The sequence below is a fragment of the Cetorhinus maximus genome, chromosome 26 (genome assembly GCF_964194155.1).
Source record: "Cetorhinus maximus chromosome 26, sCetMax3.hap1.1, whole genome shotgun sequence".
Lineage (NCBI taxonomy): Eukaryota > Metazoa > Chordata > Chondrichthyes > Lamniformes > Cetorhinidae > Cetorhinus > Cetorhinus maximus.
In genome coordinates, this window is record NC_135904.1 from 22,657,383 (window position 1) to 22,683,760 (window position 26,378).

Consider the following 26,378-nt stretch of genomic DNA (forward strand, 5'->3'; position numbering starts at 1 on the left):
ATGAGATTTCTCTTATCTGTCTCAAGTGATTTAGTTCCAGTAATGCAGACTTGTCATCAGCAGACTGCCTAAAAGCAACTATTGTGATCATAGCATAACAAACAGGAAAAGGCATCAACAAATAAAAACTGATTTAGTGGCAAGCTGCCTAATGAAATTTGTAAATTGGGGAAAAATGTAAACCAAAGAATGATTTGCTGAGATTTTGGATATTGCCTTGCTCAGATTTTGAGTTTAATGTGTGCAATTTACTGTAAGAGAACTAGTCATACCATAATGAGATTGTTGAAAAACACATTTGCAATATAAATTAGTATAATATTGTTTTAAGGTACAAAGATTATAATACACAAGAAAAATACATGCATTTTATGAAATATTTATGATAATATTTATGGGGAAAGGGTGTATGACCAATTTTTTCAAACAGAATCATACAATTATACACCATTGAAGGCTATGATGATGGAATTTTCCTTAATGCACAGCCATAATGGGCTGGACGTTACATGCATAATCATGGTGGAGCTAATCATGCTTAACCCCCATTATAACAGTAAAACCCAAACAGCAGCTTCTGGCATCTATAAATGCACAATTAAATGCAGATCTAAAAGTTGCCATCAGAGATCCAGCTGTTGCAGTCCTAGCTAATAGATGCAGCATTGAATGACCACAATGGTATCAATTAGCTGTACTTGCCTACTTGTTCCCCACTAAAGACAGCAGAAAAGGTTAAGCTGATGCACTCAGGAGTGAGTGAATTTTTAACAGCGTAGTAAGTGATAATTACGGCTGAGAAGTGTCTCTGGCCCTGAAAATTTAATTTAAATAAATAAAATCAAAAATGCTCATTCCTTCAGAAGCGTTGGAAATTTTCAAGGAATAAACATTAAAGTAACATCTTTTTCTTTTCCTGTTTCTTCTACCTCACTGTTTTAATCCCAGCCGCCTTTCACAATTTATTTTCCGTTTTCTGTGCAGAATTTAAACCTAATTTATACTCCCTGGCTTGGCCTTTGTGGCTTGGATATCAAGAGGGGCTGACAGGAGCAGGGGAACGGAATTTCCAACCGGAAACCCACGTTTTAACTCCACAGCAAATGTCATCTGTTGTTGACAAGCCCCCTGCCTAGAAGTCAACCTCAGTGATAGGCTTTGTTTCGAGAAGGACAGAGAGCATTCTGGGGGTGGCCACAGAAGCGGGTAGCTCTGAGCCATAGCCTGGGTTGGTGGGGTCTGATCTCAAGACTCTTTGTACGGCAATGAGAGCATCAGAGCGGAGTCGAACAGAGTGCGGAGGAAATTGGAGGGGCCAGAGGGAAGTGTTCCTGCCCCTCCTGGCCCATCAAGAGTGCTGCAAGGGCACTTGGCTTCTCCCCGAGGTTGTCCTAGCCTTCCCCTGAGCTGACGTGTTTCCCAAGGCCTGAGAAAAGCGGATGGACATTAAAATCTGCTGAGCAGGTTAAATCAGGAGGCAGCCAACCTCATTAAAATATTTAAATTTCCAATCCGCCTTGTGGGAGCAGGTTGGCTGCCCATCCCTTGACCCACTTTTGTTAGGTCTGGAATTGGATGGGGGTTTTTGGGGAGGGGGAGAGGGGGGGTGCAGAGGGTGTGGATAGAAGTTGGGAATCTAAATATTAACATTTTAACTAACTGATTGATTAAAGAGCCACATTTTTGCTTGCACTGCTCATAGATGCCCTGTCACGGTGATCAGACATGGAATTAGAGCGCATCTCCACTCCAAAACTTACAAAAGCTATCCCTTTGTTACCGACCACAAACTCCATGCCAATGTAAGGTGGCTATTGCAAACAGACACCACCGCACAAAGACAGGCACAGGTGAGACTATAATGGACAGTAAGGAAATGGCAAATTTGTTAACTGAGAACTTTATATTAGTTTTCACAGGAGATGAAAAGGACAAAAGGCCAGCGGCATAAAGAACCCTAAACATAAGCCAAGGGGAGGAACATAATGGAGATAATTTATTTTAAAAATGATACTGAAGAAAATTACATGACTTAAGGCAAATAAATCTCCCTGATTTGAGGGCTTTGGTCCTAGTGTACTAAAGGTAAAAGGCTGAAAAATTGTAGATGCATTTGGCATAATTTTTCAAAGCTCTCTAGATTGGGAATTGTACCCTGGGATTGAGAAATTACAAATAAAGTGTCATTATTTAAGAGGAGGAGAGAGAGAAACCAGAAAACTACAGATATGCCAATTTAACATCAGTTATGGGGAAGTTACGAGAATCTATCATCAAGGATAGAGCAATTTAGCTTTTCAACATGAGCTGATTAAAGAGAGTCAGTATGGATTTACAAAGGGTAGACTCTGTCTGACTAGTCTAGTTGATTTGTTTTTGAGGTGGTCACTAATTAAATGGACAGGGTGTTTATGATTTTGTCCATGTAGATTTCCAGACAGTATTGGATAAGGCTCAGTATAAACAATTATCAGCAAAAATGAGAACACATGGAATTGAAACTAATCTAATGGGTTGATAATTGGTTTGGGAGTGGGAGAGAGAATGCAGGAATAAAGGAAATGTATTCTGATTGCATACAAGTGGTGTTCCCAAAGATCTGTTCTGAGTACTCAGCTTTTCAACATACATGTATATAAGACCATAAGACATAGGAGCAGAGATTAGGCCATTCGGCCCATCGAGTCTGCTCCGCCATTCAATCATGGCTGATAAGTTTCTAAACCCCATTCTCCCGCCTTCTCCCCGTAACCTTTCATCCCCTTACCAATCAAGAACCTATCTATCTCGGTCTTAAATACACTCAATGACCTGGCCTCCACAGCCTTCTGTGGCAATGAGTTCCATAGATTCACCCCTCTCTGGCTAAAGAAGTTTCTCCTCATCTCTGTTCTAAAAGGTCTTTCCTTTAATCTGAGGCTGTGCCCTCGGGTCCTAGTCTCTCCTACTAATGGAAACATCTTCCCCATGTCCACTCTATCCAGGCCTTTCAGTATTCTGTAAGTTTCAATCAGATCCCCCCTCATCCTTCTAAACTCCATCGAGTATAGAGCCAGAGTCCTCAAACGTTCCCCATATGTTAAGCCTTTCATACCTGGGATCGTTCTCGTGAACCTCCTCTGGACCCTCTCCAGGGCCAGCACATCCTTCCTGAGATACGGGGCCCAAAATTGCTCACAATATTATAAATGTGGTCTGACCAGAGACTTATAAAGCCTCAGCAGCACATCCCTGCTTTTATATTCTAGTCCTCTCGAAATAAATGCCAACATTGCATTTGCCTTCCTAACTACCGACTCAACCTGCAAGTTAACCTTAAGAGAATCCTGGACTAGGACTCCCAAGTCCCTTTGCACTCCAGATTTCTGAATTCTCTCCCCATTTAGAAAATAGTCTATGCCTCTATTCTTCCTACCAAAGTGCATGACCTCACACTTCCCCATGTTGTATTCCATCTGCCACTTCTTTGCCCATTCTCCTAACCTGTCCAAATCCTTCTGCAGCCTCCCAGCCTCCTCAATACTATCTGTTCCTCCACCTATCTTTGTACCATCTGCAAACTTAGCCAGGATGCCCTCAGTTCCTTCATCTAGGTCATTAATGTATAAAGTGAAAAGTTGTGGTCCCAACATTGACCCCTGCGGAACTCCACTAGTCACCGGCTGCCATCCTGAGAAGGACCCCTTATCCCCACTCTCTGCCTCCTGCCAGACAGCCAATCTTCTATCCATGCTAGTACCTTGCCTCTAACACCATGGGCTCTTATCTTACTGAGCAGCCTCCTGTGCGGCACCTTGTCAAAGGCCTTCTGGAAGTCCAAGTAGATAACATCCATTGGCTCTCCTTTGTCTAACCTACTCGTTACCTCCTCAAAGAATTCTAACAGATTTTTCAGGCATGACCTCCCCTTGATGAAACCATGCTGACTTTGCCCTATTTTACCATGCACTTCCAAGTATTCTGAAATCTCATCCTTAATAATGAACTCTAAAATCTTACCAACGACCGAGGTCAGGCTAATCGGCCTGTAATTTCCCGTCTTTTGCCTCACTCCCTTCTTAAACAGCGGGGTTACATTAGCGATTTTCCAGTCCTCTGGGATCCTCCCTGACTCGAGTGATTCCTGAAAGATCACCACTAACGCCTCTGCTATCTCTTCAGCTTTCTCCTTCAGAACTCTGGGGTGTAATCCATCTGGTCCAGGTGATTTATCCACCTTCAGACCATTCAGTTTTCCTAGCACATTCTCCTTGGTAATGCCCACCACACTCACCTCTGCCCTCCGACTCTCTTGAACTTTGGGGATGTTACTCGTGTCTTCCACCATGAAGACTGACGCAAAGTCCCTCCTCCATTTCTTTGTTCCCCACTACTACTTCTCCAGTGTCATTTTGCAGCGACCCAATGTCTACTTTTGCCTCTCTCTTACCCATTATATATCTAAAACAACTCTTGCAATCTTCTTTTATATTACTGGCTAGTTTACCCTCATATTTAATCTTCTCCCTCCTTATTTCTTTTTTAGTTGTCCTCTGTTGGTCTTTGTAGGCTTCCCAATCCCCTGGTTTCCCACTGCTCTTCACCGCATTGTGTGCTTTCTCTTTAGCTTTTCTGCTGTCCCTGACTTCCCTTGTCAGCCATGGTTGCCTCGTCCTCCCTTTAGTATGCTTCTTCTTCCTAGGGATGAATTTTTGCTGTGTCTCCCAAATTACTCCCAGAAACTCCTGCCATTGCTGTTCCACGTTCCTGCTAGGCTCATCTCCCAGTCAATTCTGGCCAGCTCCTCCCTCATGCCTCTGTAGTTGCCTTTATTCAACTCTAATACTGTTACATCTGATTCCAGCTTTTTCCTCTCAAATTGCAGAGTAAATTCTATCATATTATGGTCACTTCCTCCTAAGGATTCCTTCACCTTAAGCTCCCATATCAAATCTGCCTCGTTACACATCGCTAAATCTAGAATTGCCTGTTCCCTAGTGGGCTCCACCACAAGCTGCTCCAAAAAGCCATCTCGTAGACATTCCACAAATTCCTTTTCTTGGGATCCACTACCAACCTGATTTTCCCAGTCTACCTGCATATTGAAATCCCCCATGATCACTGTAACCCTGCCTTTCTTACACGCCTTTTCTATCTCCTGGTGTATCTTGTGCCCCACATCCTGGCTACCGTTCAGAGGCCTGTACATAACTCCCATTGTGGTTTTTTTTACCTTTGCGGTTCCTCAACTCTACCCACACAGATTCTACATCATCTGACCCTACGTCATTTCTTGCTAACGATTTAATTTCATTTCTTACTAACAAAGCAACCCCACCAACGCTGCCAACCTGCCTATCTTTTCGATAGGATGTATATCCTTGGATATATATATCAATGACTTGGACAAAGGAATAGAGAGTCGTATATCCAAGTTTACAGATGGCGCTAAGTTAAGGAGAGCAGTAAGTTGCGTAGCTGGGAGCAGGAATTTATAAAGGCACAGGCAGATTAAGTGAATGGGCAAAAAAGCGGCAGATTGAGTTCACTGTGGGGAAGTCGCAAGTATCCACTTTGGATTCCCAAAAGTCAAATTTGAATATTTTCTGAATAGTGAGAGATTAGAAACTGTGGGCAGAATGAAGGACTTTGGATGTCTAGATAGATAAACACTAAAAGCTAGTGTATGAGTGAATAAATAGTAAAATAAAAAATGGCTAATGGAATGTTGAATTTTATCTCAAGGGACTGGAATTCAAAAATGAGGGAGTGATGTAAAAACAGAAAGTATTAGAAATACTCAGGAGGTCTGGCAGCATCTGTGGAGAGAGAAACAGAGTCATCTTTTTGAGTCAGATATGACTCTTCTTCAGAACTGAAGGAGGGTAGAAGTGTGATAGATTATATGCTGTTGAAAGGGGGGAGTGGGGGAAGAAGAAAAGAGAAGGTCTGGGGTAGGGCAGGGGGTAGGATAGATTAAATGACAAAGATGTCATGCAACAAAAGGCAAAGGGTGTGGTAATGGCTATGGTAAAGAAACAAAACATTTGTCCAGAGTGAGTGTAAATGCCAGAATAATAAACACAGCTATGTCCAAAAGCAAAAACATGAAAAACAAGATAAAGAGCGGCACATGGCAAAAAAAACAGGATCAAAGGGCAGAGTCTTGCCCTTGGATGGCAGGTGGGCCCCACCGGCTTAGCGGCGGCGGGCGGACAGCCGACCCCCGCCACTGAAATGGGGCCCGCCGCCATTTTAAGTGGGCGGGCCAATTAAGGCATCCCCGACAGGAAGTGCTATGGGCTTCCTGTGCGGAGGGGGGGGAGGGATTCCCCATCTGTCAAAGTGCGCTCTTTCGCGCATGCGTGTGAAAGAGCGCACTTCTCCCTGAGGCAAAGTCCTGACTCAGGGAGGTCACTGACAGTGTCAAAAACATTAAACATAGAAACATTAAAAAATTACTAACATGTCCCCCTCATGTGACAATGTCACACGAGATGGGACATGTTAATAAAGACCACATAAACTTTATTAATTTTAAAAAATACGGACATGAAACTTCATCCCGCCAGTGGATGAAGTTTCATCAATAATCTGGAGCCCACTGGGGCCCCTGGCCTGCCCGCCAGCCTTAAAATTGGACGGGCAGGTCTTTAATTACTTTAAATAGCCTGTCAATGGCCTCAATTGGCCATTGACAGGTCGGCGGGCGGACAGCTGATTTCGCTGTCCGCCTGCCTTCCTAAAAATTTAAATGGACCGGGATGACGTCGGGGATTCCTCCCAATGTCATCCCGCGTCATTTTCCCCTCGGCGAGCGGGCCCCACCCCCAAATCGCCGAGGGAAAATCCTGGCCAAAATGGGGGTTAGGAGTTCATGGTCTGAAATTATTAAATTCAATGTTGAGTCCAGAAGGCTACAAGATGAGACGCTGCTCCTCGAACCTGTGTGGAGCTTCACCGGAATACTGCAGCAGGCCAAGGACAGAAATGTGAGAGAGTGAGAGAGAGAGGGAGGCTGGGTGGTGAATTAAAATGGCAAATAACCGGAAGCTTGGGTTGTAGTCCCATGAGTTTAAAAGACTGAGAGGTGACCTAATTAATCCCAATTATTTAGAAGGATAAACAGATTCGATTGGGTAGTTATAGAGAAATTACTTCCTGTGGTGGAGTATTGCAGAAGTAGGGAGCACAATCTTAAAATTAGAGCTGGGCTATTCAGGAGTGAAATCAAAAGTTTCTTCACAAAGGGTGGTGCAAATATGGAGTTCTTCCACCCAAAAGGCTGTGTATGCAGGACAAAAACAAAAATACCTGGAAAAACTCAGCAGGTCTGACAGCATCTGCGGAGAGGAACACAGTTAACGTTTCCAGTCCGTATGACTCTTCAACAGAACTAACGAAAAATAGAAAAGAGGTGAAATATAAGCTGGTTTAAGGGGGGGGTGGGTCAAGTAGAGCTGGATAGAGGGCCAGCGATAGATGGAGATAACCAAAAGATGTCATCGTCAAAAGGACAAAGAGGTGTTGAAGCTGGTGATAATATCTAAGGAATGTGATAATAAAGGTACAGATAGCCCTAGTGGGGGTGGGGTTGGGGGAAGGGATCGAAATAGGCTAAAAGGCAGAGATAAAACAATGGATGGAAATATATTTAAAAATAATGGAAATATGTGGGAAAAGAAAAATCTATATAAATTATTGAAAAAAAGGGGTATCGGAAAGGTGGGGATAGAGGAGAGAGTTCATGATCTAAAATTGTTGAACTCAATATTCAGTCCGGAAGGCTGTGAAGTGCCTAGTCGGAAGATAAGGTGCTGTTCCTCCAGTTTGCGTTGAGCTTCACTGGAACATTGCAGCAGGCCAAGGATGGACATGTGGGCATGAGAGCAGGGTGGAGTGTTGAAATGGCAAGCGACAGGGAGGTCTGGGTCATGCTTGCGGACAGACCGAAGGTGTTCTGCAAAGCGGTCACCCAGTCTGCGTTTGGTCTCTCCAATGTAGAGGAAACCGCATTGGGAGCAGCGAATGAAGTAGACTAAATTGAGGGAAGTGCATTCCTTAGTTAAAATCACCAGCTTCAACACCTCTTTGTCCTTTTGTCTATGACATCTTTTGGTTATCTCCACCTATCACTGGCCCTCTATCCAGCTCTACCTGTCCCATCCGCCCCCCCCACCCCCACCTCCCCAAACCAGTTTATATTTCACCTCTTTTCTATTTTTCCTTAGTTCTGTTGAAGAGTCATACGGACTTGAAACATTAACTGCGTTCCTCTCCGCAGATGCTGTCAGACCTGCTGAGTGTTTCCAGGTATTTTTGTTTTTGTTTTGGATTTCCAGCACCCGCAGTATTTTGCTTTTATCGCTGTGTATGCAGGGTTCAATTGAAAATTTTAAGACCGAAGTTGACGTTTTTCTTAAGCTATGATGGGATTTGAATCAAAGGCATTTAAATGGTTTTGTGCCACAGTCCAGCCATTATCTAAATGATGGAATGGAACAGGCTTGAGCGGCTGAATGGCCAACTCCTATTCCCATGTTCCTACAACTGAAATCCTTGTTTACCATCTAAGTTTTAACTCTCTTCAATCTCTTTTCAAATTTAATCCTGTGTGGCAAATCACTAAAGCTTTCGTGAATTGATGCAACAGTACAGCAGCTGTAATAGCTGGCCGCACACATGGAGATACTCAGCATTAGAAGCTGTAAATCGCTACTGGCAAATTTAGTGTATTAACGCCCAACGTGCAAGGATGAAATTCTACTCTATGGCTTTTCAATGGAGGCACTAATCTGTGTATTTTAAATGAGTAAGCACCTCGGTTAAAATAGAAGAAAGGAAATTGATTTCACTGGGCTAAACCAGACATTGAAAAATTTTGAAAGCACAGAAGTCAGTAACAGCAATTTTTACCAACATCCAGCCACAAACTTAAAATACTGAGCATTGAAATGTTCACAAATACTCTCACGATCGATGCCATTGTATCGCGCAAAAAGAGTTTTTCTTTCAAATCTCTAATTTTAAATGTGCCAGCATCTGAACAGCCATTTCAATCTGTCACCAGGCCGTGTCCCTTTGTTTCTGAAAATATGACTTTCCAACTTTGGACTAACTGGAAATTTTACAACTCGAAGTGAGACAGAACAAACTACTTAAAAATGCGAAGCCAAGGTAAAGATGAAAAAGCAAACAAGACGTCCCGAGGGGAGTGTGAAGAGAGAGACATTTAGTCGTTTGCTCGTACAGAACTTGAGTATTGCTGAAAAAAGGAGACATGTAGAAGCTTTTCACCTTGCACTCACCAGGACACTTTGCAAGAATGCCAATATAAGGGGAAAACAACAATTTATACTATATGTGAAGAGAGCGCTGATTGGTTGGCAAGTGGGGTCCGATTGGTAGAGGCGTTGCCATGGAGAATGTGCCAGTGATGGTGACTGACAGGTGACTGTCAAACATTGTTTGAAATTTAAACCAGGCAGCTTGGCCCTGATTGTTCAAGATCTCTCTCTTCTGGAAAAAGTGTGTGTCACCCGGTTCGAGAAGTCAACCATCAGAAGCCTACCAGTGAGCCGAGACCTCATAATAATTGCGACATCTTCTACATCTGACCGCATCCAAGAAACCAGATAACCTAAATCGGCTGCAATGTTTAAAATCTACCCCGCAAGGAAAATCAAAGGACACATAAACGCGTATTCTTGGAACTTTTTTTTTTATTGGACTCTAACTTCCCTTATTTCTGGTACCTGAGTGTGTGAGACATCGCGTTTTGAATATTTTTTTCCCTGGTTTAGTGGTTAATAAACCTGCTCTTTCTTTAACTCAAGACAATCTTGTTTGATTGGCTCTTTATTGCTCACTGTATAAATAGCTAAGCACATTCTGATTCAGAAAAGGCCTATCTTCATGAAAAAGAAACTTAAACCTTTGTCGTTACCAATCGAGAAGACTAAATAGAGGGGAGCAAGTTCGCTCCTCCTCACCTGGTCATAACAAATCAAATATGGTTGTGAGGTCAGCCTTTAAATTGACAGCAGACTTCCCTCTACTAGGACAGGACCTGGCACGTCAGTTCAACACTCCTTGTGCTTTTATCTTCTGAAGATTTTTTTCACCTCTGCCATTGAAAGTCCAGAGGGTAGGTAAGTAGATAGGATTTGTGGGTTGGGGTGTCCAGAGGTCAGGGAGGGTTGGGGTACTCAGAGGTTGGGAGGGTGGGGTGGGGGCGGGGAGGTGGTGTAGATTCGTTAAGAAGCACAAAATAAAATCAACGTCATAAAAATGCCATAATTATTGGGTGAAGAAAAGTGACTTTTTTTTCAGAATGGTAAATGTGAGTTTTGTAACAAGCTTCATTTCGTGTTGAGCTGTAGGTGCGAAGTATTCAGTTTTTTTCAAACACATCCAGCAGTGAATAGCTAATAGATTATAATTAGTTCTAAATATGTTGTTTAGCCAGTTCAGGATTGGAGTAGTACTGCTGGTTTTGTTTTTGTTCTGTTCCTCTCACACCAGGGAGGAATATCTGGACTTTGCAGCTAATTAAAGCAGCCAAGAGTCATCCTATAGCTGCAGAGGAGCCTTATGTGGCTCACGAGACGGCAGCTGGATGTCCTACAGCTAACCATTCATGCAATAACTGACAGCAAGTGCCAGCCTTATGCTATGCACTTTTTGATGTCCAAGTAGTTACTGCCAGGAATGCTAAATCCCAATTTGACTTTGACCTATGTATGATTGGAAAGCTCTCATTTTACATATAAAGGCTGGTTTTACTTTATTTAACAAGGTAATCATGAATGAGGAAGCTCATTTGGCTCATCTTAACTTGGCTAAACAGAAATACTCTACAAATCCCTCTCACATTGCAGCATCCATTTGTTTATGACATTATACCAGGCTTTCCACCTCAACTGTTCCATCTAGGAGAACATTCCATATGTTGAACTAATTAATTTTTGCACATGCTTTGTGCCTGGAAAAACTGGCACTTCAAGCACCAATTATTTCCCGCCCCATTGGGTTTCTCTAATAATTCCTTTTCACTCAAACCTTTAAGACCAGTAATCAGCATTGTGACTTTTCTTTGTTATTGCCTCCCATTTTTGCAGGTCTTGACCCAGGAGTCGAGAGTGGAAATCCCAGCTGATCCTTTTTTTTTTCCTTTCAGGCCAGGGGCCCTGTGCTAAATGGACAGCCCCACTCTAACAGAAATGAAACGTGATCTTTCCTGTTCTGTCAGGCCCAGTATCACACCAGGTTCGACATGTATCTACTCAGCCATTCGTGAAGCTTGTTCAAAAATGTTTAATTCACATTGATCAGGTGCGCTAAGAGAATCTCACAAGGATTTGAACGTAAGACCTCAATGCTAGAAACTGATCAATGTACATGTTGCACACAAATTCACTAATATCGCCACAGGAATTATGAGGCTCATTTTACTGGCTCCAATACTGTGTGCATTCGTTTTAGGAATGTTGGGGACAAGGAAGAGGGTAGGAACCTGTAATACCACATATTTAGCCCTTTTGCAGAAACTTTGCATATGATGTGGAAGCGGTGATAAAATGCTTTGCAGCTCTGAAGAAGAGCCATATGGACTCGAAACGTTGACTATGTTTCTCTCTCCACAGATGCTGCCAGACCTGCTCGGTTTATCCAGCATTTTTTTGCTTTTATTTCAGATTTCTGCAGTATTTTGCTTTCATCATTGAAATGTTTAACTTTTGTCTACACACAAAAGCTGTACTTAAGCTGACTTTTGATTACATTTCGATGACTGCTAAGCATAGATTTAGAGGTTTGGAATTAAAAATCACCGATTCTGCCAATGTACAAATATATACATATCCCAGACTAATATTTTCTACTGACCTACATTGATGCTTCAATTGCTAAAGGATTCAGAGGTCTGATTCTAGCTATTGTTGCTATGGCTATTAATCTCAGCACATATGCCAACAAATTTAGGCCAGGAAATAAGAAATAAGCAGTATTGTATTGTACCTCACAGTAAAACTGGGGGCTGAATTTTATCATTGTGGCAGGGGTACCGATAGCGGATCAGAAAGCCGGAACCGACCCCCTCCTCCGCTGTTGCTGGGATCCCCCCCACCGGCTGCATTTCTTGGGGGTTAGGCAACTAGTTAGTTGCCATTGGGGCTGCTCTTGGAAGAGAAGGACACCATCAAAGCCCACTGCCCTCCCAACAAGGTTAAGCAGGGTTTGGGTGCACTGGGGCTCATCAAGCAGGCCCCGATGACTGGGTGGTTGGCGAGGGCAGGGCAGTGTTGCCATGGCCATTGCGGCGGTGGGGGTGGGAGGGGGGGGGGGTGGCAGGGTGTCCTCAATGGGGTCAGAGTGCCTGAATAGTAGGATCGCCGCACCCTAAGCCTGCAGGGAGGCTGCCAGGCTTCCTTTAGGCAGTCTCCTCATGCAGCGCAAGGCCGACCTGCTGCTGGTAAAATGCCACAGCAGCAGGAAGATGATAGAGACTCCACCCTCTGCCGACCCTCGCTATTTACCTGTGCCTTTGTCTCCCAGCCTGGGAGAGCTGGTAAAATCCAGCCCTAGGAGTGAATTCAGGAAAACAGGACAAGATTAACACTACATTTTAATTGATACTTGGGAATTATTATGGAGTTTCCATGGATGGTAATACGGGAAAAACCCCAGTTAACCCCAGGTAATAAACAAGTACCAAATGAAGCTGTCAAAAAGTCTTCAGCCTTTTTACTAGTGCACATACCAAATAAACATCTAAAGTAATTTACAACAAATGTTCATTAAGGATCCAGCCTCAACAGACCCCTACTGTAATAAATATATCAATGGTTGAAAGCTTATGTTCAGTGAGCTGCAAAAGCAAGTATTCTGATCTTGAGAACAATAACTATTTGATTCCTTTAACGTTTTGATGTTCAGAGAGTTGAAAATTAGGCACAATTTTATTCCAGTCCTTGCAGAGGAGAAAAAAATACAGAAAATAAAGCAAGATTTTCGACACTATGAGGCAAGGAGGATGATGCAAGATTCAGTGCTCGGAGGAGGCCCCGGGCAGAATCTTTTCCTCAGAAAAATCTCGAGCGTTGGAACCACATGCGGGTCCCGATCCTGGTGGTGTCCAACTCCCACCCGCCTGTGCAATCTTCCCAGAATCAGCCAATTAACAGGCTGCCTCTGGGAGCCTGTTCCAATTAGGGACAGTAGGCAGGCACCGGAGGCGGGAGGCCCAAATGGAACACCCGAGGCTGTGGGCAACCTGGTAACCCCACTGGGAGGAGTGGTTACAGCCGATATAGGCGGGAGACCACGAGGACACCTCAAGGTGGGGGTAAAAAAACAAACTGTGGTCGCAGCTGCCAGGCCATCATTGTGAAGGGAAACCCCTCCTGATGGCCTGCAATTCTGGCAACTGCTGCTGGAGTCAGGCAGGGATTAAAGGATACAACAATTTTACCTCCTTTCTTCTTACTGTCCAGAACCCCAAACACTCCCTTTCCAGGTGAAACAGCAATTTATTTGCACCTTCTTTCAATTCAGCTCACAATGTGCCTCTTCTACATTGGGAGATCAAACACAGACTACTTGGCACCTCATTCTGTGCACCAGTTTCCGAGGGCCTTTTGTCCTAATTCTTCATCCCAGTACCACTCTCGCCTTCCTGTCCTTGGTCTCCTACACTGTTGCAATGAAGTTCAATGTAAGCTCAAGGAACAGCGCCTCATCTTTTGATTAGGCTTCCAGTCTTAACGATGGGTTCAACAGTTTTCGACTATAACGTCAGCCCCCATTTTTTTTGGATGGCAACCACTGGTGATGATTCTGCTATTCCCATTTACGCCTCCTCTGAGCCCATCTACTGTTTCTTTATCTGTCCCATTGCCACCCCCTTTCTCGTTGCACTATCATCCCCTTCATCATTTAATTTCTCCTGCCTCCCTCACCATCAGATACATTTCATTTTCTTCCTTGCCCCCACCCCGCCCATCATTTCCCTGTCCCTGTAATCACATGAAACCTGTTGTATCTCAAAACTTTTCCACAGTTCCAGTGAAAGGCCATTGACTTGAAACCTTAACTCTGTTTCACACTCCATAGATCCAGCCTGACCTGCTGAGTATTTACAGCAATTTTTGCTTTTGTTCAATATTAAAAGATATTGGGAGAACATTTTAAGGACAACCTGAGAAGATTAGGGAGGAGTTTAGGGAGGGAATTGCAGAGCTAAGTGTCTAAACCATTGAAGTGACAGCCCCCAATGGTTAAGAAAATCCGTGAAACACAAAAGGCAAGAATTGGAGGAGCACAAATACCTTTCAGGGTTGTAGGGCTGGAGGACACATACAAATGGAGGGGGCGAGGCCATGGAGAAATTTGAACACAAGAATGAGAATATTAAAAGCAAGGCTTTGCCAGACTGGGAGCCAATGTGGATCAGCCAGCACAGGGCTGATGGGTGAAAGGAACCTGGTGCGAGTGAAGATATCAGCCGAGATTTGGACGAGTGCAAGTTTACAAAGGGTTAGAAATGTGGGAGATCAGAGAGCATTGGAATAGTCAAGTTTAGAGGAAACCAAGGCATGGATGAGGGTTTCCGTAGCAAATGCGCTAAGGCAGAGATGGAGACAGGTGATGGAGGAGAAGTAGGCAGCCTTGGTGATGGAGAGGATACTCGCTGAGAAATGCAGTTCAGGGTCAGATTGGACACCAAGGTTGTGAACAGTCTGGTGCAGCCTCAGGTAGTAGCTAGGGAGATGAATGGAGACGGTGACTAGGAAACCTACATACTTAATAACGGTTTTATGCTCTCTTATGTTGCCACAAAACTACAAAATACAACTGCAGTGTAATCCTTGTGAGTGGCAGCCTGAACTAAGCTGTGCTATGTTAAACTGAAACTAGTCAAGGATAAGACTGTAAATATTGGGAATACTGAAGCTATTGTTTTCAGTCCATGCTCCAAACTCCGTTCCCTGGCTACCGACTCCATCCCTCTCCCCAGCAACAGTCCGAAATTAAGTTAGTCTGTTCGCAACCTTGGTGTCACATTTGATCCCACGATGAGCTTCTGACCTCACATTCGTACAAAGATCGCCCATTTCCACTCCTGTATCATCTGACTTCACCCCAGTTTCAGTTCATCTGCTGCTGAAACCCTCGTTTATGCCTTTGTTACCTCTTGATTCAACTACTCCAATGTACTCTTGGCTGGTCTCCCTCATTTTACCCTCCATAAACTTGACATCCTTCAAATCTCTGCTGCCCATGTCTTAACACACAGAAAGTTCCGTTCCCCTGTCACCCCTGTGCTCACTGACCTACATTGGTTGCCTGTCAAGCAACACCTTGTTTCTAAAATTCTTTTCTTTGTTTTTAAATCCTTCCCATGCCTTCACCCCTCAAGATGAGCCTGTTTCAGTTGCAGGACCCATTTGCAGTTTTCAAGTACAGATGGCAACAGTATGCACCACTGACACTCCGTCCATTCACATTCGGTGTTGAGAGGCCTAATCAGCAGTCCTTCAAGCCCATTTTTTTTGTGGTGAAGGGGAGAATTTTGTGGTCCAGAAGGAACAAAATCCCTCCTACCAGGCTCCGCAAAATGACTGCAGCTGGCTCAACCCCCTCTCCCACCATAACCCTTTGTGATCATCTCATCCCCTTCATGCCCAGGCTCATTTTTGCCACCTGGCTCAGAGTAGGAGCCACCGATTTCCCATCCTCTCACAACCCGATGAGCTGCAGCGGGATGGATGCCTGTTTGGCACACGCAATACACAAGCAAGATTCAAATGGAGCCTGAGGCCCAAAAATGGTTCAGGTCTCCCCAAGCTGGCTTTGGACAGGTGATGCAGCTGCTCAGGTGATTCTGCACCTCTCTTGGGTAAAAGTCAAACATAGAAGTGCTTGGAATTTTTAGACATATTTTCCATTGATTACGTTAGCTGGCAGGAAATTATTGACAATGTTTACTTTGCACCAGATCTGTCAATGAAACGAGGTCCGTTTATCGATGTACTTGATGTTATGATTGAAGAAAAATTGCTTTGGTCATACAACTTGAATATGCCTTATTTTCACTTTTGTCAGTTCTTACACTTTATTAGAAAATTGTGAAATAAAGGGATGTTCAATGAGGGCATATATATTATATTCGTCCTCGTCAAACTTGTCAGAAAAATGTAATAAAAATATCACATGAATGCTAAGATCTCCCCATAAAGGTATGACAACACACTGTGAACAATGAAAATTATAATCAAGTACTTACAAATGAAATTTTTCATCCCAGATTGGGTTGAGATTGCCAAAAATGGTTTTCGTTCTCCTTTTGGTTTTACCCACTTGCACTGTGACATATGGATCACTCGAGCCTGTCTTGTCCTTTGCTTGTAAACCCTGAGCACAAAGCACTGTATGCACAAAGGAAAGCTTGGGATGTTTAGTGAATGACTTCAATCAGACATGTTAAACATTTAAATATGGCTAATTTTATAATGGCATCTTTTTCACTGTTCATTAGTGCTGACAAAAAGTCTGTTTGAACGTTAGGATAAGGTTATTGGTCCAGCACTTCCAACGAGAAGCCCCACTGAAAGGGAGTTTGGATCAGAGGTAGGAATACAACAATGTTCCACCAAACTTCCGACATGCACTCCCCGATTCAGCATCAGTAAACCCCATAAAGCATGTTTGCTGCTTTATTTTGGCTCATATAGAATAGTTGCTTTACCTCAAGGTATTTCATTTACGTGAAGGCCTTTGAGTTGTTCCTGGGAGATGTTATTTGGGGATATGCAAGGATGGAATTTACCAGTACTTTGGAGTTGGGCTGGGTTAGCAAAATGGCAGGGGAAGGTGTCAGGAGAAAAGCCTGCTGTCTTTCCACCACTTGGCACATTGCCAGCAGCAGGAACTTCAGTAGAGTGGCCGCTCAGTGAGTGGCCAATTGTGCTAATTAAGTGCCCAATTAACTGCTACCACTCTCAGGGGAGGGCGGGGGGTCCCTTGTGTATAGCTGCTCCAGGGCCCACAGATGGGCCCCATGGCGGCAATGGCCACTCTCGTGGTGGTGTTACCCCCACCCCTCCCCCGATCACCGGGACCTGCCTGCCTGGCCCCAGCACAGAAAGAACGAAAAAAAACTTCTCTCGCCTTCAAAACTTACCTCGCAATCACGCAGCCTTAGCAGTGGCCACCTCCAAAGGTGCTGCTGCCAAGGCTGCAATGCTGCTGGCCCTCTGGGAGGTGGGCCACCATCCTCAATTGGACGGTGGTCCCAGTAGTAGCCTCTTAATTGGTCACTGCTGATAAAACGCAGCCCAGGGTTCCCCTGCCCGCATACGCGGGATGGAGTTCTGTTTTCAGCCTCGTCAGTGAGGCTTCTTACTTGGTGGAAAAGTTCAGCCCATAAAGTCTATTCCTATTAATTCAATATCATATATGGCTCAAACAAAACATATCCAGCAGTTCAAATTAAGCAATTTAAATAAAATACCATTTATTTTGTACAATTTCAATTCTAAGTAACTTACCTAGAAGTTAGGGAAAAGGGCTAAATGAAAATGTGACACATGCCAACTTTTCCCACTGTCAATTGGTTTTTAAAAAACCCTTTTCTTTAAAATTGTGTGCGTAAATTTATGTGCCGACAAGTAGTTATTATTCCAAATGAGACTTTCAGGAAACAAAATAAAATCGCAGCAATAGCAGCTGTTTCCTCAAACTAATACCACTTTAGTTTCAGTTTAAAGGTTATGCTCACTTGAAAAGTCAAAGTAAAATTTTAGCTAAATATAAAACTTTTCAATATATTTCTAAAATAATGCATAAAAGCAAATTATTTTCTTGGCAATTCTTCACTAGGTAACAATGCGTTTCTACTGTCTACACTCCAGTGCTTCACTGAAGTGGCTATTTAGGGCCACATGTGAGGTTTAGTATTAGCAGGCTACTTTACCACAGTGTACTATAATTAACCCTAATCCTGCCCTCACCCAATGACCAGACACTGTTCAATCAGGGGTCACTGCGTAACACTAAGCAGCAGGAATCCTGGCCATTTTGCTCCACCTTCACCATTACAGTGCCTATCCAAACATCTCACTGAGATTAGCTTGACCTGGCCACTCATTTAACATTATGACTTGGAATATATGCCATGTAAAACCACCACCCTCTTCCTTTTATTCCCAGCAGGATTATTTACTCCTAGGAGGGGAGATTCTGGTCCCAATATTTACCAAGTGGCACATTCAGAGGGAGCAGGCGGAGTAAGGGTTTCCTAAATGTCCAGTAGATTTTAATTGTAGGACAGCTTTTAAATGTTTTCTGCAGGTGGGAAAGCCTGCAGCAGACGGATGAAGCAGAGCAACAGGTAGGTCTAGTGGTGGGGGGAGGGGGAGAAATGTTGTGGGAGAGCACTGCGTGATCATGGGAGGTTAAAGCGTGGTCATGGGGAAGTGGGCTGGCGGTTGTGAGGAGGCAAGTTCACAGGGGCTACATCGTGATCGGGTATGGTGGTGAAATCAGGGGCTCAGAAATCATGCGAAAAACAGATCAGACAGATCACAGACAGGGTGAGAGAAGAGGCAAATGGTTTTACAGATTGTTGGCTTAAAGAAAGAAAGGCGGAAGCTCTCCTGCTCCCTCTGATCGACAACCAATGGGGTTGTGGAATTTAGCTTATCGATCTGGCTCAATTTCCCCTCTTTTACAAGGCAGGTTTTCTAAAGCCAGGGAATTCCAGGTGACGAGAATTAAAAATGGAAAACATGTTAAAACAGAGGCACCCAGTCTCTCTAAAACCTACCAATGATCAGTCCAACTCTCGAGAGTCGACTGGTTGCCAGCCCCTGTCCCACCTCCATTAAAAATGGAAGGGGGTGGGTTAACAATGTTGACCACCCACCTGAGCCAAATCCTCTGCTTTCAAAAATTACCCTCCTAGTCAATTATTCATTCCTGTTTTGAGAGGATATTGGGAGCGATTAGCTGTAGGTACAGTTGCAATCTTGGAATTTTGACATACTGGGAAGTAGCAGCTTACTTGGCAAATTGAATTTGACCACCCCCCACCCTCAACAAGCACAGAATGGTGGAATTTCAAATGATCTACAGACTAATTCAGGGAGCAAACGTTGTGTTGTATATGCTGGGACCTAATGGTGGCTGAACAGAAGGCAAGGCAAGTAATTATCCAATCATATATCTCATGGCTCTTTCTTGTATGCAAGAATATTTTTGTGTTGATTTTTCTTCTCTAAGCCCTTAGACTATAGGTAAAGGATTGAAAATGATAGGCAATGGGATTATTCACTCTGAGCAACAGGTGATGTTATCTTCCCTCTAGGATTGGGATGCCAGTTGGTATGGAAGTATTAACAAGATGAATGGGAAGATAGTAGGTCAGGTTTAAGTGAAATCTAGGCTGAATTTGGACAAAACATTCAGAACCTTCAGTGAAGGATTTTAATAGGAAGTAATAAAGGTTAGAAGAGGATACAGAAGATGAAGAATTTTCAAATTAGGCCATGTTGAATACTGTAGCCTTGACTCATTGGGACAGGAAATATCTGTAAAGATAGTGTCCCACATCATCAACAGCCTCAACTCTCTTATCAGATGATGAAAATGCTTTCTTAAGTTTGAGGCTCATCTAACCATTATATAAACAATGCATTTGATTGAGATAATCTAGAAAAATTCAGAAGATGCGTGTAGGAATGATCCTTTTGTTTCATTTTAACTCACCAAGGCTCCTTAGACAGCACCTTCCAAACCCTCGACCACTACCACCAAGAAGTCAAGGGCAGCAAATACATGGGAACACCACCACCTGGAAGTTCCTCTCCAAGTCACTCATCATCCTGACTTGGAAATATATTGCCGTTCCTTCACTGTCACTGGGTCAAAATCCTAGAACTCCCTTCCTAACAGCACCGTGGGTGTACCTATACCACATGGGCAGCAGTTCAGCAAGGCAGCTCACCACCATGTTGTCAAGGGCAATTAGTAATGGGCAATAAATGCTGGCCTAGCCAGCGAAGCCCACATCCCATGAACGAATTAAAAAAACTTCAAGACAAGTAAATGGTTACATCATGAATGTTGAGTGGAACACAAGCAGAACTTTGTCTTTGACTTGGGGAGTAGATGTCATTGTATTACTGAATGGATGAGGAAGATGCATGGACTTTCAGAGCAAATCCAGTTCTCTGAGTTCCACTTTTGCAAGGCTTAGAAGATTGTGCCGGGTCTAATTTTGGGTGAATCTAGAAGCCCTTAAAGGGAAACACTAATACAAAAAGTAAAATATTGCAGATGCAGAGAATCTGAAATAAAAACGGATAATGCTGGAACTACTCAGCAGGTCAGGCAGCATTTGCGGAGGGAGAAACAGTTAATATTTCAGGCTTGTGAACTTTCATCAGATCGGTTCTGATGAAAGGTCATAGCCAAGCACCTCTGTACTCATGAATTGTTTCTCATGGTCTGGTTTTCAAAATTAGCATTCTGCTGCAATTGAACTCAGGCTGATTGGTGATTTTCTCCCAACACAAGACAAGGTTTTATGATGCAAGGTCTCCTGAAGACACCCTGAAGAATAGTTAAAAGTAAAAGAGGCAAAATGTGGCTTTGTATAAGGGAAATCATGTTTCACTAATTTATGAGCAACATGCATAATGGGGAATTTGTAGATGTGGGGCTGAATCTTACCTATGTTGGGCAGGCTTGGCGGGGGCGAGTGCGATCGGCTGCGTGCTGCCATTTTACGCGGGCGGGCCGATTAATACACATTCCATAGCGTTCAGCGTTACCTCTGTGCGGGCGGGGGGAGGGGGCTGGGGAAGAGAGAGAATCGTGGCCTGCACTCTTTCGTGCACGTGCGCAAAAGTGCACAGCAATCTCCCTCAGGGAGATTGAATCGAAAATAAAAGTTTTTAAAAATTCAAGTAAAATATTATTTAAACATGTCCCTTCATGTGACAGTGTCACATGAGCTGGGACATGTTTGTCAAGTTTACCAAACTTATTCATTAACTTTATAAAACTTTCAGGAAACCTCATCCCGCCCGTGGATGAGGTTTCCTGGAAAACACGAAGGCCACTTAGGCTCTTCGCCTGCCCGTCAACCTTAATGTTGGATGGACAGCGTTGTTAATGAGGTAAATTACTTTCTTAATGGCCTTAATAGGCCTTCGACAGTTCGGTGGGTGTTCAGCCGCCTCCGGCACGCGCCTACCGGACGCAATATGGAAATGACGTGTGATGACGTCGGGACGCATGCCTGACGTCATCTTGCGTCATTTTACACGTCGGTGTGTCGAGCCCGCCCCCACACACCGGCAGCAATATTCTGGCCATGGTGTACCTGGATTTCGAAAAGACATTTTATAAAGGTGCCACAAAGGTTACTACACAAAATAAGAGCTCAAGAGTGTAGGGGATAACATATTAGCATGGATAGTGGATTGGTTAGCTAACTGGAAACAGGTAGGAACAATTGGGTCATTTTCAGGTTGGTAAGCTGTGTCACAAAGCTGTATTTTTTTCATATTATTGTGGGTTTATGTTTGTCTGTGTGGCTGATTTACTTAAATTAGAGCCAGATAGGCTGCAAGGTTGAAATTATCAAAAGGAATTAGGTGAAATGGCAATGAGTAAATATGGATTAGGGCAGCATGTAAGATGTGATGGAAATTTGTGTTTTAAGATAAGTGAAAAAGTGTTTGGGTTTCAAAGCGATAGTAGGATGCTTACAACTAACAAGATAAATAGGATAAGGGTATGTTGTTTATGTTTCCCAAAAGGAAAGAAGCCATATCGACAACATGAAAGATTTTTATCCTATGGGAAAAGTAAATTTCCAAAGACCTACTGAACAATGGAATTTACAGATTAAAGAGAGAAAAACCATATATAAAGAAGGATGGAAGGCTATGTAGGGGGTGCGGCTGTGTGAGATCAGAAGGTACATCGCGTGAAGCAGTCCTGGGGGAAAAGCCTCCAGCCACTTTAGCAAAAGTTTGTTGTGTCGGGTAACTAAAGTTATGCTAAAAGCCTTTGGAATTCCAAAGTCGAGTGGGTGCTGCGGCAACCTTGCTGGATTGATTTTATAATTTCAAATCTATTTTGGACTGTTGCCTCAAAAGGCGCTGTGTAGTTGGGAGCCTGTTTAATTAAGAATGTTGGGAATTGTTAAGGCTAAATAACCATGTCACTGTAACCTTGTGTGTATTTTTTTTCCTTTCGTTAATAAATCTTTTAAGTTAATTTTAAAATCTCTAAAGGGGTTAGTGGACTCGATTCTTCTAAATTCAGTGCATGAGCCTTCTTGTAATAAATACAAATTGCAAAACTGTTATGATAGCGTGGCTAAGTTTCCCTCGTGGATTTGGTCTGCCTGGCACATGCCCCCTGCCACGTCATAACCTGCCAGGTGTAACTGGTGGAGTGCCACAGGAAAAAGTGCTGGGACCTCAATTATTTATAATCTACATCAATGACTTGGATCAAGGGACCAAATATATGATTGCTAAATTTGCCAGTGACACAAATACAGGCATGAGAATAAGTTGCAAAGAGGGCATAAGGAGTCTCAAAAGGGTTTATAGGTAGGTTAAGTGAGTGGGCAAAAAATTTGGCAGATGGAGCACAATGTGGGAAAATGTGAACTTGTCCACTTTGGCGGGAAGGATTTAAAAGCAGTACATTATTTAAAATGGAGAGAGATTGCAGAACTCTGAGGTACAGAGGGATCTAGGTGTCCTGGTACATGGATCACAAAAAAATAAGTATCCAGGTACGGCAAGTGATTAGGAAGGCAAATGAAATGTTGGAATTGGTGAGACGACATCTGGAGTGCTGTGTACAGTTTGTCTCCTTATTGAAGGATATAATGACATTAGCAGTGCAGTGAAGGTTCACGTGACTGATTCCTGGGATGAAGGGGTTAACTTATGAGGGAAGGTTGGACAAGCTGGGCCTGAATCTATAAGAGTTTAGAAGAATGAGAGGTGATCTTATTGGAACATTAAGATCCTGAGGGAGCTCAATAGGATAGATGCTGAGAGAATATTTGCCCGTCTTGGAGAGAATAGTACTAGGGGACACAGTTAAAAATAAGGGGTTTCCCATTAAGACGGAGATGAGGAGACATTTTGTCTCTCAGAGGATCATTAGTCTGTGGAATTCTCTTCCCAAAAGAGCAGTGGGGGCTGGGTCATTGAATAATTTTAAGGCTGAGTTAGTTAGATTTGAGATTGACAAGGGAGTCAAAGGGTATAGGGGCAGACAGGAAAGTAGAGTCGAGGCCACAATCAGATCAGCCATGATCTTATCAAATCGCAGAGCTGGCTCGAGGAACAAATGGCCTACTCCTGCCCCTAAATCATATGCTCATATTTATGTTAGGATGGGCTTAATTGAGTTTCATACTTTTCAGCATTCAGCTACACAATTTACAACTGTCAAACCTGACATATCAACTCCAGCTGATTATGCATTAATTGCTCCCATTAGTTTCATATTAAACTCCATGACATTGGACCATAAATTGGCAGAAATATTGCATGCGAACTTTCTGTGAGAATCTAATGTGATTTGGGGATTATCCGGTTTCCTGAGCATCCAAGCAAACATTCTGGATATCACACAGATTAATTGAAATGCAACAGTCTTCAGTGTTGCACTGTGGAAGACAGTAAATAAAATCAACATCAGAACATTTTAGGCGATTTACTCAATCACAGATTTCTCTAATTTAATCAGTTCAATAGTACATCGCTCTTAAAATAAGATTAGCTCTATCAGTGAGATTTCCCAGAAGACAAGGGGCTTCCTAAGATACATTTCTGCATTTTAGAGATTATTTTGGATGTATAAACAGTTATGATAACATTTATAAACAATCAGATAGATCTGGTGCTCAATGATTTGGACAAGAAACAGATACATCATAGGACAATCTTGTTATGCATTGCTGGAGATGTCAACACAGCATGGGCAGGCAGGACACAGAAAGTCAGTTAGTGATGCATATTTTCAGATCCTCATCTGTTTTGTGCAGTGCCAGGCTAACATGTAAAAGCTTCATTTCAGTACTGGCATCCATAATATATTTAATCACTAACATACGCAATGGTTACGATGGTCATAACTAACTTACATACTGCAATTTCTCAGCCATATAAGATGGGATCACACTGCAGTTTTCCTGTCCATTTGGCCTGGGTGAAGCAGGAAGATTCACCTCTGACACATTCTTAAAGGGGCCAACACATTTGTATAAATGCCTTAACATGGTTGCACCTTTTGAAATATGATTTTGTTCATTCTGCACTTTTTTGTATTGTTTATACTTTTGGGTTTTTCTGTCTGTGCGTGTGTACTTATGTGTGTGTGTCTGTGTGTGCAATTGCCTTCTCAGGATTCATGAAATCCCAGCCTGCAGCTTATGCAGTTAAAGATATTCACAACATCTCATAGTCCCATCATATTTCATTTAAGATTAACATTAATTGGGCCTTATGTTTAAGATAACATCATGCTTGCTGAAGCTACCATTCACCAGAAGAGCTATGCAGTAGAGCTAGCTATTCTTTTTCAAGACCTCAAACAGTTTAAAGGCAATTCAGAAGATTTGATCCAGAAAGTAATTTGGCAAACAAAAGGAAGGAGCTCCAAAACTTAGCTGAAAATTGATTAAATCAATTGAGTATTCTTTGGTGAGATACAGCTTGGGCTAAAGCAGCTATATGTGATCACCTTGGATTAGGGTATTGATGCAGTTATTTTAGATCAGAGTAGTTTGTATCAGGCACATTTTATTCCAATGTCTATTGCTGAAGGTTATACGGAATAGGAAATTTCAACAAGTCTATGAAGTGGTGCATTTTATGTCCAGTAAGGATGGGATGGAACACTTTTCATTTCTTGCAAATTATGTAAAACTAACATTCTCAAGTAACAGTATGGTTTATATAAGGAAATAGGCCACCCTTGACTGTTAATTTAAAGCACTAACTTGACTTCCATTTCTCGCATAAGTCATCTTTATGGCGGCTCTAAGGAAGATCCTTTCAGTTTTTGCAAAAGTGGTCTAGGGGATCCTTATAACAACTCATGAAAAGGAGTTTTTACTTCACCAGCTTAAGATGTGAGACAAATTAGTTTTCTAACTTACTCCACCAACTTGTCAATAAACTTAACGATGCTGAACTCTTCTTCTGCCACCTTCGTCTCCGTGCTCACTTCTTTGGGCATGGGTCCTCCCCCCATCCAACAGATCCTTTCACCCGCCTCCAGTATTCTCCCTCCACCTGGACCCCTCCCTCTGGCCTCTTACCAGCCCTTGATCTTTTCATTGAGAACTGTCGGCGTGACATCGGCCGTCTCAATTTCTCTGCTCCTCTCACCCGCTCTAACCTGCCTCCTTCTGAACTTGCCGCACTCCGTTCTCTCAGGTCCAACCATGACTTTGTTATCAAACCTGCTGACAAGGGTGGTGTTGTTGTTGTCTGGCGTACTGACCTCTACCTCACAGAGGCTGAGCGCCAACTCTCAGACACTTCTTCCTTCCTCCCTCTGGGCCATGGCCCCACCACCGAATATCAAGCCATTGTTTCCAGGGCTGTCACTGACCTCATCTCCTCTGGAGATCTTCCCTTCACAGCTTCTAACCTCAGTCTCCCAAACTTGGACACCCGCTTCTACTTCCTCCCCAAAATCCACAAACAGGGCTGTCCTGGTAGACCGATCCTGTCAGCCAGTTCCAGCCCCATGGAACTCATTTCTTCCTATTTTGGCTCCGTCTCTCTCCCCTTGTCCAGTCTCTTCCCAACTACATCCATGATTCCTCTGATGCCCTACATCATATCAACAATTTCCAGTTCCCTGGTCCTAACCGTCTCTTCACCATGGACGTCCAATCCATCTACACCTCCATCCCCCACCAGGATGGTCTGAGGGCTCTCCGCTTCTTCCCTGAACAGAGACCCAAACAATCCCCATCCACCACTACTCTCCTCCGCCTGTCTGAACTTGTTTACTGACTGAACAATTTCTCCTTAAACTTGTCTCACTTCCTCCAAATAAAAGGTGTGACTATGGGTACCCGCATGGGCCCCAGTTATACATGTCTCTTTATGGGGTGTGTGGAACATTACTTGTTCCAGTCCGACTCAGGCCCCCTCCTACAACTCTTCTTTCGGTACATCAATAACTGTTTTGGTGCCGCTTCATTCTCTTGCCTGGACCTGGAAAAATTGGTCAATTTTGCTTCCAATTTCCACCCCTCCATCACTTTCACATGGTCCATCTCCGACACTTCCCTTCCTTGACTTCACTGTCTCAATTTCTGGTGATAGGCTGTTCACCAATAT

The 26,378-nt window shown here is 43.3% G+C and overlaps 1 protein-coding gene across 7 annotated transcripts in view; it reads right to left on the reverse strand.

Moving 5' to 3' along the window:
- Nucleotides 1-26,378, reverse strand: part of unc13c (unc-13 homolog C (C. elegans)) — a 585,292-nt gene that overhangs the window by 222,993 nt on the left and 335,921 nt on the right. For all 7 annotated transcript variants that reach the window (XM_078530361.1, XM_078530365.1, XM_078530363.1 and 4 more), the window contains one exon: nucleotides 16,265-16,406. In XM_078530361.1, coding sequence (XP_078386487.1) covers nucleotides 16,265-16,406 — 142 coding nt within the window. The remainder of the gene's footprint in view (nucleotides 1-16,264; nucleotides 16,407-26,378) is intronic.